This window comes from Apteryx mantelli, chromosome 5 (genome assembly GCF_036417845.1).
Source record: "Apteryx mantelli isolate bAptMan1 chromosome 5, bAptMan1.hap1, whole genome shotgun sequence".
NCBI classification, from domain to species: Eukaryota; Metazoa; Chordata; class Aves; order Apterygiformes; family Apterygidae; genus Apteryx; species Apteryx mantelli.
In genome coordinates, this window is record NC_089982.1 from 22348150 (window position 1) to 22363946 (window position 15797).

Below are 15797 nucleotides of genomic sequence, written 5' to 3' on the forward strand. Positions count from 1 at the left end.
TTGTGGAACAGAAAATATTTGATTGATGCATATTTTGACAGTCTTTGATATCTCCTTTTTCATATATATTTATCTACTACAGTTTTGGTAAAGAGGAATAATTCTCACTTTGTGATGAATGAAAAAACAAAGCATCCTTTGATATTATTCTTTCCTGAAACACTCATTTTTGATCCAAACCAAAAAAAAAAAAAAAGCTTTTGTCATCAAAGTGAGTTTCAGTTGGAAAGAATGCCAAACAGATGCTTGTTCTACTCAAGCACAGAAAAAAGAGGGGGCTATGCACCCTTACTTGCTGACACTGAACATTTGCTGGCATTCATAACCATTGTTAAAAGATGAAAAAAAGCAAGAATAGAACAGGTGAATTTCAGGCTGACAAGCAAACAAGTAGTCAACAATTCCCACACACTGTCACTTTGAAAGGCGCATTAGGAGCAATTGTTAAAAGCCACGCAGATGCCTATAACGATGATAGGTAGTGCAGGTGCCCGGAGAGAGTCTGAAAGCTACCTGCACCTTTTGGGCCTTTGCTCTTAGAAAACCCTTAATAATATTAGCAGTGTTACTGGCCTTTGCACATTATATTATCACTGAACATGAACTGGCAATGTGCCCTTGCAGCAAGGTCAACTGCTTCATGGTACTAGCAGGAGTACAGGCCAGTAGGTTGAGGGAAGCAATTTTTCCCGTGCATGCTGGCACTCATGAGACTAAACCTAGAGTACTGTGTCCAGTTTGGGGTTTCCCAGTACAAGAAAGACGTTGACATACTGGACTGAGTTTATTGGAAAGCCACCAAGACAGTTAGAGGTTTGGAGCACATGATGTATAGGGAAAGGCTGAGAGAACTTGGTTTGTTCACCATTAAGAAGAGAAGGTTTAGGGGAGATCTCATTGCTGCCTACAGCGCCCTAAGGGGTGGGTACATGGAGGCAGGATGAAGGGCACCAGACATAGGCTAGAACATGGGAAATTCCAAATCGATACAGGATTTTGTCTCTATTATTATATTTTATCATGTACATGTTGCCCAAAGAGGTTCTGGCATCTCCATCTTTGATGATGTTCAAAACCTGACAAATCCCTGAGCAACCTGATCCAACTGGACCTGCTTCAAGCGTAGACTAGATAATGTCCATGGGTCCTTTCCAATCTATACCATTCATTGATTCTATAAATAAGGAACAGAACAGTTACCAATGATTCTGTAACCTTCCTGTTCCATGCAGTTTAATACCAACATGGCTTCAAAGCATTCCTACTCCTTCTTAGGTATCAGTGTGCTAAGTGTGTTTTTTCCCCTCTATCTTAAATTATGAAATATTTGACTAGAGATGGACTTAAGATATCTAGTATGAATACAGACTACACAAATACAAGAGGTCCTTGGTCATGAGTTTTTGCTTGCCTACCTAAGGGCTGAAATGACCATGACCTGAAATGAAAGTTGATGTACTCTTTGAAGAATGCGTGGCTCAAGTGTTACTGTGTTGTTACCACTTGGAGCATCAAATTGGCTTACATGGAGATGTGTGCTGAAATCTTGGAGGTACTGATGATCAAGTACAGAAATACTTAGATTGATCTTTGAAACCCATTTACATAAGTAAATTAAAATAGACCTTATCTATACTTCCACTGCTGCTTCTGCTTAACTTTTTTAAAGCCTTAACTAACAGAAAACTGATACACTCTACCATGCAGGAAAAAAATACATTATATACAGATTCTAGTCTGTGTACTTAATTTAGAAGGCAACTATCAGTATAGATTAGATCTCCAGCTATATCCAGACAGGCTATACACAATGTAAGTGAAGATTGTATAAGCAAAGGATAAAAAGCAAAAAATAAGCAACTTTGACCCTGCATTAGAAAGCTCCAGAAACAGCTGCCAAGCTACTTGCTCCCCAGGCGATTAAAAGTCAGGAAGTAAATGGATCTGAATGCCTTTCCATTGCAGGTATATTGCCAACTTCAGTGAGGTTCGAGTTCATGACAGAACATTCATAACAGGGGCTCTAGTAACTTTAGCGGTACAAGTTAAAACAGTCACTTGTTCTCACAGATTATTCTTGTTCTTTTGTAATTTTCTGAAGAGCATACTAATAGAAACAAATAAAGCATGTGGGTTTGTTTCAAGAAAGAAGTACAAGCACTATGTAGAGAAAACAAGGCCCTCTGCACCAGGTATGTCTTTCAGAAAAACAGCAGAGAGAAAAGCAAGCAGAAGGATTTCACATACAAAGTCTGTTATTTTCATTTAATCTCAGGAGAGGTTCATTAAGAAGCATTTTTAACTGCTCCAATCAAAAGTGCTTTTTGACTGACTTTCTGTACACACTAAAACAAATTATTGCATTTACAGTGTTAAATGCCACATTTTTTGTTGCAAAGATTTTAACAACACATTATACAAGGAATATTTACTTCATGTACCATATTTAATTTGTTAGAAAAATTTATGAGTATCAGCAAATATTTAAACGGAAAAGAGCAAGTTCCCAAACTGGCAAGGCTAATAAAAAGCTTCTGCAGATGATCACATAGCTTTGTTTCCTCCTGGCTTACATTCCTTATTTCTTAAACTGCTTTTGTAAGTAAGGTGGGAGAAAGCATTGCTAAAAAATTACTACAGCCATGTATTTTTGCATTTATCTGTGACCTTTTTCCTTCTGAAAAAAGACACAAAGGTTCAGGCACTTACCCTCGGCAAAGATTGTTCTGCAATTAGGCTTTTTTTGTATTTTTCTTTCTTCTATAGACTATAGTTCATCCACTTGGAATTCTACAGCAATGCTGCAATTCTAAATGTACCAATTGTTGTATCTCAACAAGTGCATTAAAAACTGGAGACTATGAAAAAAAGAGAATCTAATTGACTTGCATAAAAGAATCTTCAAGTGCTACAGCTGTTCCCATTCAGATACAACAATTAATACTGACAGAATTGATTGGATATGAACTCATATAACATCATTAACACTGAAAACAATCTCATTCGTGCTTGGTGACTGAAATGGGTTGATGGAGAGAGACAAATCCTAACTACAGTTGCCTTAGCCAAAAAAGGGATGAGAAGAAGGAAACTTTATGAAGTCCATTACTAATTTTACTATGCGTATTTTATTAATCTGAAAAACACTTCATTATATCTAGCAGGAGAAACATGACAGGAACAAGTCCTCTTCTTGGGAGAAGTATCACAGGAGGCTATCACAGTTTATTTTCTAAAATATGAAGGAACCATGTTGGCAGATCAGTAACAAAACTCTGTTCCTAGGCAGCGCTATCACAGAGTCCTTGAAAAAACACTACTTGCCTGCTCAAGTACAAAATAACCACCGTACTCCAGAATTACGCTGTCATTTACATATTTCAATCTTATGTTCAGAGATGGAGAGTCAGCAACCAAAGGTAAAAAAATGTATGTGGCACATCAAAACATTACTTCAGTGCTTCTAATTTTTTAATATGCAGCACTTCTCACAGGAACACCCCTATATTGCAAATAGAAAGAACTTTCATTTTACCAGAAATCACATGTTTCATGCTTAAATGTGTAGATTACACATGGATTTTAAAAGACTTCCACACCTTCCCATTTTTTGATTAGAACTCTTCACTGAAATGCAAGCCTGTAACAGGGTACATTAATCGCTTTTTTTCTCTCCAGATGAAGTACAACTACCAGTGAGGTACACAAATGAGGCAACAGGCTTGTTCTTCAAATAGCAGACATCTCTATGACGTTAATTCTAACAAGATTATTAGAAATTGAAAATAGAGAGTGACAATCATTGTTCTTTATATTCAAAGAAAAGCACTCTTCCCCTTCCCTTTCTCATGTGGGATGCAGTCTCAGAAGAATTTCTAAAGAAACAGTAGTACTGAATCCCACACAGTCTGACAGAAATCATTAAGATAAAGACATGATGGTATGTGTGGGTGGAATGACAGTGTTACACCACAGTCAAACTCCAGTTGAAAAAAAAATAAATAAAAGCATGAACTTGGCCTTCATATTAAAGTAGTACTTATGGTGCCTTTTTTGTGACAGATCGTTCGTTCATGTACATTTAACTAAGCCACTGAAGCACATATAAATTCAGTAAAAAATAAAGTTTCATTAATCAGTATTAGTGAAAATTAATCAGTATTAGTGAACGTTAAGGCAATCATTTCTTAGTTTGTATGCAAAATTAACACTAAACAGCCACCCCTACTAACTAGGCAAAACCTCTTCAAGAATGTATCACATAGCTTTTTCAAAGATAATTATCAGTCAGTACAGTTACCACCTCTACCACTTCAGACTTTTTCTCTTTTGCAAAATAATTCATTTTGACAGAAAACCAAAACCACATGATCAAGACATAAAAAGCTGTACATATATGCTGAAGCCTTCTTTCTTTAAAGAGGGTGAAAACAAAAACACATGGACTGCTCCAGACAAAGGGTATATGTATGAGTCCATACATATGTTTGTTATGAATGAGACTGACAGTGAAATAGAGGAAATGCTTGGCAGAGAACCTATTTTTTTGGCAAGACAGTATCTGTATATTACTTTTATGTTAACACTATTGCAGAATAGGGCCTTCTATTTGTTTGTTTACAACCAAGATATAGATACTGATATCTATGACTTTGATTTTTAAATGCTTCTAGCCCACATTGCAACCATAATCTCCTGAGATACGTTTGGCATTATGTATACAATTTAAGGCAAAAGTGCACCAAGTGCAATTACAGTAGGCCATAGTTTCTAACAGTACATAGTACAGCAGAAAATAAAAATGCTCTCAGTTTATAGCAGGGACATTGTCCCTAAAACTAAGAATTCCACATCCATTTCTTGGGAATGTTCAGTATTAAGAACCTTTTTTCCAGTTCCACATAGAAAGATTTCCTTTGTATCCCTAAGTTTAAAAAAACAAACAAAAAAACTGCATACAGGGAGCAAGTAGGCGTGCTATGCATTTCTAATCCAATAGTCAGAGCACTTACCTGGGAGATATAAAAATCAGACACAAGTTCACGCTGTGCCCAGTTCAGATCAGAGTACTGAACCCTGAATTCCTTTACTGCAGATAGACTACCTATTTAATATTTCTGTATTGCTAGTATAAAGTCTAGTCTTGAAGAAGTCTTCACAGATTTCTTTAATTAAAAACTAAGCCAGAACATAAAACCAAAATGTAATCTGAAGGTGAAAGCACTCAGTTGTGTGTGTAAGATCCAGGTTCTAATCTCTTCTTTACCATTCACCTACACTGAGTGTGAATATTTCAGTTTGCATGCTTCGCAGTAAATTATTTCACAGTTCTAGGAGAAATAATATATTCTCACTTTAACAAACAAAACCATGCTGGGCCTAAAAAAAACTCAGTGGGGAGACGGAAGAGATCTGTCACATCCATAAACAGCCGTGGAAAAATCTGCAGTTAAAACATTGTTTTTATTTAAATAAGTCAGTTTTGCAAGAAAACTCCTAACTATTTATATTTGCCCATACCCAGAACCAAAAGCAGTAACTTTTCACGTGAATGGAAAATTTTACCTGTCCCAGGGAAGAATGAAGAACTTTAGTGCTTTAATTTTGTTTTCAAGTTAAGTGCCTGTTACACATACTTTATGTTGCCGAGCACCCCTTCTTTTACTAAACAGCATATCTAAATGAAACAAACTCCAACTCAACAAAATACATTTTCTCTCTCTCTCTCTCTCTCATACAAATACATACACACACACTATACGAACAGCTCACAGGACTCAAATTCCTGAAACAAAATGAGAAAAAAGAAAGAAGCTTCATTTCTATATGCTGACCATTTTACATTCTGACTGGTGTCAAAATTAAACTAATCCTATGTATCAGTAAAATATAAACCAGGAATAAAATATTCAAATAGTCTTTTTCTCTCTAGGAAAATCAGGCTTATCTTTCAATCCAGCAATGGAGATTTCCTGTGAAGAAACAACTCCTTTACATGTTTACTTATGTTTCCTTCACTGGACAACAAGCTTGCAGCGAATTATTTTCTATGAATCATACATTTACTTTGGCAGGTATCATGCAGTTCTTACTTACATGCCTACATTTTATATTTAAATCCACTTCAACAGTAGCCCTACTTATTCAAAAGTTTTAATGTGGAATTCTTAAATCAGCACTTAGAAATCAGTTCTTGCACATGGAAATTATCAACTATTTGTCTGTCCTTCTAGCTCTATTTACAATTTGTCCAACTTATTGCACCAAAACCACACATTTATCTTGTGAATACATCTAAAAGTTGCATTTACATCTAAAAGTTTTGAATACCACATCCCCAACATGATACATATGCAAAACACATACTTACAAGTCAAAGACTAAGTAATGGAATCCTTCTTCTGATATGCTGTCATGAAGCCGCACTATTAAAGGGGGGAAAAAAAGAAAAAAAGCAGTCATCTTATACATATCTTTTATGTCTTTCTTTGATTTTGGGGGAGGGAAAGGGGATTTTAATTCTGTTGCAGAGCTGGTGTTGTATGTGTTCTCATCTGCTTTTCAAAATTCTCTACCCTCAGAATTGTCTTTTTCATAAGGTGAGATAAACAATGACTCCACATGACTGTTCATGAAGCTCATTCTACAGTTATTTTAAAGGTGATCTGCTTTCCTTATGCCACAGAAGTGTGCTGAAGTCATTTCCTATTACCTCCTACATGTATGCACACATACACACACAGAACACTTTCTTCATGCTGAATCATGACTAAACAAGTACTAAAACCACAATCACACATCATGTAAATATATTATATTAACATTATTAAACTTTTTTCCCTACGCAGAACCTCTGATCGACCTTTTAAATAGCATAAACAGGAGTCTGCAGACACTGGACTTCTATTATCTTAATCCATATTCTTAATGTCATAAAACTATTTTCTCAGCAGCATTATATCTCAAAAGTTGCAAATAAAGTGAGGAAAAAAAGTCCCAAGTAATCATAGATTTCAGCAGAATAAATACTTCAAGCACTATGTTAACAAATACCATAATCAGACAATATATGCTGATTTTGCAAGAGAAAGCATTCACTGGTTTGAATCTTTGCAAACCAAAAGCATTTGACCATATTAAAAAACAGAATGCAAATGTATACATTCAGTTACTGGTTCAAGATTTAAGTAATAATTAAAAAGGAACTTAAATTAAAAATAAAATGGTTGCCTATAGTCCCTAAAGTAATTTGCTTTTCTTGTCATATCCTTAGTCTCACTTTTAATTAAATGCCTGTAGTTTTAGCCCATTCATTTCAAATATTTAAACAAGTTAACTACCCAGGCAATAACTGATTTCACCCTAACACACTCAGTCAAGTTACCTTAACACACAAGCCAAGTTGCTGTATAAAAATACAGTACTTTTGAAAGTCAGCTTTCTGTTCACTGGAAACATCTTTCTTCTCAAAGTAATAATACACTATACTTGCAGGTGAAAAATGAAGCAACTTGGTGTGACTGTCATTTATACTTCCCTTAAAAACAAAAACAAACAAACAAAAAACCTGCCCATCCCCACCCTATGAAACAAGGACAACTGTAACAATCAAATCAATATCACACCATTGGGAATAGTCCAAATTTCCTATTTTCAGGTCTAAATTTCCTATTAAGACTCCTTAAGCAAAATAACAACACAACCACGCAAAAAGGAAGGATATTCAGAGTATATCAATATTTTCATATGACAGAGTCCATAAAATACTGATGCCATGCACTATTTCAGCCCTTGTACCCATCAACAGCGTATTTTTCTGGTGGGATGTCTGTACATGGGAGGCCAAGAAAAGGTCAGTATAGCAAAAGAAGAAATCTTGAGAATGGCAAGCTTATTATTCTAGGGTTAGTTAGATCTCTTGAAAGCATGGGATTAAACACTGGCCTAAGTTTTAAAAAGCTGTTATATTCATTTATGGAAGCAGATAGCTAAAATAAATAAAACCATCAAGCTCCAAATCTAGACACATGTGAAGCTGCTCACAAAAAGGAATTATATGAGCAAGGAATTCACTAGCAACTGACCTGACGCTTTCTGTGGTAAAGGGTATGGCATAAACTTGCGAATAAGAATTTGGATGAGAAACCGTGAGGGATCTAAAGCCTATAGAATTACAAACTTCATCCAGTCTGAGAAAAGAACAAGCTCTCATTAAAAAGCTGACAGACTTTGTTAAGACAGACATTTCTTTTTATAAATAAAGCTGGCTGCATCAAACAACTACCTGACTGCATCACTAACTTCTGTTTTTAACTGACACTTCCAAATAGGGTCAAAAAAGGTAACCATATGCTATATGCCCACTCGTATTTCTATTATATTCTATATCCCTCTAATCTTCTTACCCGCCATCCACTTCAGCCACATTAGGGGTGAAGTCACAGAGAGAAATCTACTGTCTGACTGAGGCCTGCCAATCAGTGCTGAATTTCCACAGTGGCAGCCAACGTCACGTTGAAAGGCTAAGAAGGGACTACACCGTGCCCGACTCTGGTGCTCAGCCAGACCTGCGTCTGCAGGATGTAATGAAGGTCGGTAGCAAAGATGATCAGGAAGAGAAAAGGAATGACTGCTTGAGGATCTAACAGCTCAGCAAGAAAACTGCCTCTCATTAAATCACCTTGAAGAATGATTGCCTGAAAAAGGTAAGGTACTTGAGAGGACTTGCCAGAAGCAAGCATATTTCCATGTTTTGGAAATAGTCTTTACAAGTTTCTAGTGCTAATCACCGTTTACACATCTACAGTATTTTAATGATATAACCACATGCAATTTATTTAGATACTTTATAAATATATATGTGTGTGTGTATTTATATGTATACACACACACACACACACTATATATCTATATGCATATCTATATGTATATACATATGTATAGATAGAGAGAGAGAAATAAAAGTTCTCTCCAAAAATGCACTAGTCAGTTGTAGAGCGTTCATTTTAAATTATGTTAACAATTTAAATCATATCAGGGTAAAACCCTGAAATAATTCATGTGGGTTTGGGGTTTTTTTTAATTACTTAAAATGAAAAGGCAAATTCCAAAGCAAACTTTCCTACAATACATGGAAGATTTGTCAGTGGTTTGATCCATAACAATATCATATATAGAATCAAATAAAAAGTTAGGCTACCCTAAAACCACTTTACTTTAAAAACTAAGTTGATGAAGAAAGTGCAAGAGAAGGATTTTCAGATTTCCCCAGATGGTAGCTTTAAATATTAATCCTTTTTCATGCAATACATGACATTTAAAAAAAAAAACAGAAAAAAATCAAATAAATACGTCTTTTTTTCTTAGCAATATTTTGCCTGAGGAAACATCTTGTGTTTACACAATACTGAAGAGAAACCCCGCTCTTGGCTGACTCTCTGCCCAGAGCTTGTGATGATTCCAAAGAGCCAAGCAGATCTAAATCAGAATTTGTTGTTTTGGCTGGTTCTATACTCAAGACTTGTCTTTATACAAACTACAAGCTTTAAGCATGAAGGACCAAGGTGATACATTGCTACTATGGTAAAATATATTCTTTTTATAGGCATTAGAGGGACATATAGATTAGAAAATTAGAATCAAATATAGCTGAAAGGTACAAAACGTAACTGGTTAAAAAGCTAGAGCAAACCCAAAGTGTAAGAATGACTAATCAAATACTAACACAGCAACAGCAAGAAATATGAATCTTCCAGATCTTTGTGCTAGTGCATTTTTAATGTATCTTTAGGGAATATCACTCTATTATTTACTCATGTTTTATTTATTTAAAGACCTTTATTGCTGGTTGGGGTCTGTGAGTTCAGATTTCAATATCCCCAAATGTCAGCTTTTTAAAGCAGACCAAATCTGGGATGAGAAGTCAAGTACCAGCCTAGAATAATATCCGAAAACTACAAGCTTAGGATAGATGCCCCAAAAAAGTCTTGCTTATCACCAGGCAGGCAATATTAAGAAAATTTCTTAAAAAATATTCTACAGTGCACACATATACTTCGGTAGCATTGCTTTCGAGTGCACTACTTCATACAACAGCGTCAAAGATACTATTGGTGAATCACTACTCAGAAATTAGCAATGGGAATTATTACAGGCCCTTGGATTTGTCACAGAGATGCAGCATAACCCTAAAATAATGATTTATAGAGGGCAGCTAGTACATTTTGCATATGCCTTTCTGGAAAAGTTTAAAACTTTTAAAAATTTAATATGCAACAAATTATACCCTTTGACAGAAACTACATGTTTCTGAAGCAGATTAATAAGAAATCAAAGTAGAGTTTTTCTGTGAACACTTTTTGATTCAAAATAACATTCCTCTCCTAGCTGTTTACTTAGAGCATTCTATTCAGACAGACAGACGCCTTTATATTAGATTTCCCATGTCATGTATGGGTATTGAGAGCTACCAAGTACTTCTTGCCAGGCAAAATACTTGCTGCCATCAGATTTCAGACAGCTGTGAAGCTTCCAAAAAACCAGATTGTTTCAATTCTCTAAAGAGGTTTCAGAGAAATATTAAATCTTAAAATTTAGAAATGAAATCCACCTTAAAAATATTACTTTGGTATTAAAAACAGACAGTCCTAGCTTGAGCTTGTGGCTACAGACCACTCAACATCATATGATCATAAATATACTTACTCAGTTTTCATGGTTCACTCTTTTCACTGCTCCACCATAGATTTTCTGGCAACCAGATGAAGCAAAGGACTGTATTCTTTTATTATCACTGTATTTTTAATGCAGAACTTTCTTGCATGCATTTATGAGCACATTATCTCCTTGATAAGAATGAAGTCAACATGGACCAAGAGTCATTAAGGCACAGTTTTAAAACTGTGACCCTGAAGTGACAAAGTCATAGGAGAAGCCTAAGGCGCATTTCATTGCCTTTGGTTCAAGGGAATTGCAAGAACACTTTTTTTTTAAAAAAAACAATTGCATCTACTACTTGCACTGCAAGGGGTAACCACACGTAAGCCTGCAGTAAATACTTAAAACTTACACAGACTGAAACAGCCATACTATTACAGGCATTACATAGTTACATTACATAGATGTTAGTAGCTCCACATAGAACAGTAGCTTATTTTTACTATTTCAGAGAAGAAAAGTAGCTTGCCAGAGTCAAGAGTATAAGTTTTATGTTGGATAGAGGCATCTGTCACATCCCTGTTACTAAGCAGAACAGCATGATGCTATGTGAAGAGGCTTCTAGAGCTTCACTGCCTGCCTGACACAGGAGACGTTCTCACTTTGTTATCTAGAAGAGGGATGCAGAACTTTACCTCCCTTCTGATTTGAAAAGAATTGGAATTTGAGATGTTAGGCAATGTTTCTCAGTTAGTGAGGCCATTTTCCAACTAGTCAAACTTTAGCCCGACCTGTCAGTGGAGATATCTTCTTCAAGGATTGCATTCTTTCCTTTTCTTTCCTCCCCCAATGTCTGACTCACATCAGTGAGAAAGGACGAATCCTTCCCTGAATCAGGATCACATGCCTATGATTGCCTGAGGCAGCCAGGGAAGATCAAAACTGTCTTTTGGCAATTGCTTATTTTGGATTTGTCAGTCAGTTCAAATACAGCTATATGCCATTTAACCTGCTAGGTGAATGAAGATCCTAAATATTCATGGGCAGAGGAAAAAAATCTCTGGTGAAGATAAGACAGCCTGAGAATCTGGAGTAGACGGTGCACAACAGCAGAGAGGCAAATCCAGTATGGCCCAGACCCTTGCATTGCATTCTGTGTGCAAGCAGTCTGCAACTCGGCTTTCCACTAGAAAAGATAAGGGATGTGGTGACAATTTGAGAAGCCATTTGCAATAGTTTAAGAGGTGACTCACTACAAAAAGTATTGGTGTATTCAATTCAAGCTTATCCATTTCTTTACACAAAAGCATCAGGCAGGATTCAGGCAAGGCAAACTAAAAGACAGCAATTACAAAAATTACTCATTTCCTATAAGAACTCAAATCAGTAACCCACACTGCAATTCCCATTTCTTCAGAGACAAAAAGCATTCAACAGTGCAAAACAGTTCCACTTATCTTTTTTGAAAAGACTGCAGTTAGACCTAATTATCATTAATTGGAGTTGGGTAGTCCCTGAGTGTTTCAGGAGTGCTGTCATGAACAGTCACATTATATGGTGGAAAGGGCACAAGACTTTTTCCTCCTTTGTGCTGTACTACTATAGCCATTCTCCTCTAGTGGGTTACAGAGAAGTTGTTAAACAAATCTTTGACACAAAGGCTTCAGCAAACAACTTGAAACACTTCACAGGAAGTCAGGGAGCACAGGGTTTTTTCTATTTGAAAAATAATTATAAACTCACAAAGAGCAGGACTATTTCCCCTTGGCTTCAGCACTAACTTTCATCTGAAGGAGATGGTTTCCAGTTACCATTCTATGATAACGGTTATAATAATTTCATGGAGAACTCTTACTGACTTTGTACTTAGTTACCAGTCTAGGCAAGCTCCAGTGAGAGTGAAAAATAAAATGACCTTCTGTAGCTTTGACTTTTGTGTTTCACTACAATATTTTGTGTCTGTTCTACAGAATACTGCTTGCTATAATGGGAAAAAAATGACTTTGTTCTCTCTTTTTTGGACTTTTGTCTTTAAAGAAAAAATGTTAAATAACAGAATTCTACATACTTTCAATGTGCTTTCCTCACAAGTTCAATTCCAGAAACATATTAAAAATGGTCACGCAGATCTTTCACTCTCATTGGAAAAAAAAAATCTTTAAAAAATGAACTTAATTACTTTATGAATTAACTTAATGGAATGATTTATTTTAATCTTGGATTTTCTGTGAACTGGTATCTGTTTGTCACTAGGCATGGGATAAGCTGCTGCATTTGAAAATACAGAGGTAAAACAAAAACACTACCTTTATCAGTCCCTGGAAAGGTATACCAGGAAATGTTTTTTGGGGAATATTTGACCTGCTCACTTTTCTACATCTAAACACTTGCCTATAAGCATTTTCTGCTCTTGTTTTTGACAGAGAATGCCTCACACTCAGCAAAACTGCTTTTCTGCAAAGTGGAAGATCTGCGGTCTTTCAGCACTGTTAGGACTCAGATACTCCTGCCAAAGTCACCGTTTGTCATCTTTCCTACTCTACAAAATAAGTCAAGGGCAACAAGGAAGGGAAATAAAGCTACTGGTAGAACTTAATCAGAAACTCACACAGATGCCAGCACAGGAGTCATTACAGCAGTGCCATCAACTGAGACTGAAGTCAAGATTCTTCCTATAGCTTTTAGTCTAGATCCACAGTTCCCAACCTAAGCATGATAAACACAGAACTGCATATGGAAGCAGAGCTCCAGATGCAAAAGCTGGTGAACCACTGCTCAAGGTGCTGCTGTCTGCACTGATCAGACATCTGCTTTCTGCTCCCTTGCAAAAATCTTCACTGCAACTTCATTCCCATGCTCTACTTTTTTACTTCATTGTCACTACTTCCTCTTCCTTGATACATGGTATAAATAATCCTTGCTGCTAGAGCCAAACTCCTTAAATCAGTGGTGCACGCCACAGTCATGACTTTAGCTTCCAGACATTAAACTCAATTCAAAAAAAACCTGCTTAAGTCTATCCTGCAGTCACTGCTATGGCTACAGCTCCTATAGTCATTATCTTGTCCAGATCAGATACTTCTCTGAAAACATTATAAAACATACATAAAACATACAAAAAATTATAAATATCAGTCAAACCTATTAAGAAAGCCAAATAAATACTCTGATAATCTACACTGAATCTCTGCTACCATTAACAGACTAATGCCCTGTACTCAAGTCAAATGGTTGAAAGCTCAAATATGACTACAGAAGAGAGAATGCAGATACAGCCGATGTATGGAGTGAAACAGAGCTGGCAGCTGTGTGGAACAGAGATCCTGTATCTTCCGCTCAGCAACGAGATGAGGGATGCCCATGTCAGAGAAAAGCACTAAGCTCTCGCCATGGGTGACTGGCAATATTCCTCGGCGTGTAAGGAAGCGTCCTTTTTTCCTCTGCTCACATCTCCAGAGCTCACAGAGTCTGAAATTTGGGCAGTGCTATTAAAGCTGAGATTGCTCCTTAAACCTATACTGCCTCATACCCGATACTACTCTTCTGAGACCATGACAGCCTAGGGCCCTATATAATAAAGCTTCTCAGTTACAGTAGAAAGAACTTTACAAATATTAATAAGAGCTGTTATCTAAGCAATCTGAAATATTTAGAGACTAATCTGGTGAGAATAGTATAGTACAAATGCTCAAGGGCAGCTGATTTTTGAAAGACATTAAACATACAGTAACAGCTTGTGCATTTAAGATAATAATCCTCCCCCATGCTGTTAAATGCACAAGCGGCACACTATAACACTAACTGTCATTACACTGCTTTTTGCAAGTCAGCAGTGCTGTGCTATTAACAAGTCTATATTCAGGAACAAGAATGAATGACAGCTATACAGCTTCCAAATTCCTAAACAACTTTTTATTACAGTGCAAGTGCATTGTCATTTAGGGTCAGCAACTTGTGAAAAACCCACTTAAGCTCTACATGTAGCAGTATAATGAAAAATGACAGGAAAAATAATTAGGCATTTTAATTGGGAAGACTGCATTTGTCCCCAAGGCATTGTAACATTAAATATTAGCTAGAATGAACAAAATGCCACACATTCTAAAAATACTCATTTGTGACAAACACCCTCCCACCAAGGCCCCCACACAATAAACTTCTGTATCCTGACTAAATGCCAGAAATATTTACATTCACTGCCTTCATTAAAACCTCTCAAGTCTAATGCATGCGTAGAAGTCAGTTTTTCAAACTATTAGCTTTGGTAAAAGAATCATGATATACAGAAAATATTAAGTTCCAAAATAGATATCAATGAGACCAAAATTTGAAATGAAAATAAGAAAAACAAGATAGTATCAAAGCGTATGGCCTTAACTTATTAACTCTTTTGGTATGAGGAAAAAAGAAATTCTCTTTTCATTCCTGCTGGATTAAGACTGCCATGTTAAACAGGTCATCAATAAGACGATAAATATTGTAAGAAAGATGCATGATGTGGGAAATGTCAAGAAAAGAAGAAAAGAGAGAATGCTTTAGAAAAAGAATATTTTGTAATTAGAAGGAGCTCACTGAACTACTGATACTAACTCCCTAAAAAGATAAAGCAATTTGTCAAGTCTAAACAGTTATTTGTAAGCACAGACAAACCCTCAGGTCTAGCTTCTATATATGCTTCAGCACACTAAGAGTTTGCTAACAAGAGAAACTTAAAAGAAAGAAACTGATTTGGCCTAAAAATTAGAAATCTAGTTGCTAAAAATTAAATATCCTAAATAAAATTAACTGATTTTTAAAAGAATGTAAACAAGTATTCCAAAACCTATTATTGTATATAAGCAGTTTTCAGGGAAAATAGTTGTAATAACTCACTTTTTTTTAATTCATAGCTTTTTGTTGTTTTCTAGTGCATAATATAGGCATGTGTGCACATCTGTGCACACACACAGAGAAGAATACTGTGGAATCGTATCACAACCCTTGAAGCTAACAGGAACGTCTAGAGTAACACACTTTTAAATATTCATATATAAAAATAGCAAAACTGTATACAGTTGAGAAAAAAAGAACAGTGTACTAAAATGTGAAGAACACACATCTTTATGTTTTCATTTAACATAAAATCCCTTGACTTACTAGAA

At 36.0% G+C, this 15797-nt stretch overlaps 1 protein-coding gene across 5 annotated transcripts in view; it reads right to left on the minus strand.

Annotated features, from left to right (window-relative positions):
* The window catches only part of CAMK2D (calcium/calmodulin dependent protein kinase II delta), a 257903-nt gene that overhangs the window by 146618 nt on the left and 95488 nt on the right, over window positions 1-15797 (minus strand). For all 5 annotated transcript variants that reach the window (XR_010884354.1, XR_010884353.1, XR_010884355.1 and 2 more), the window contains exon 4: window positions 6371-6425. Coding sequence is in view for 2 of the 5 variants with exons in the window: in XM_067297631.1 (XP_067153732.1) it covers window positions 6371-6425 (55 nt within the window). In the remaining 3 variants the exon portion in view is untranslated. The remainder of the gene's footprint in view (window positions 1-6370; window positions 6426-15797) is intronic.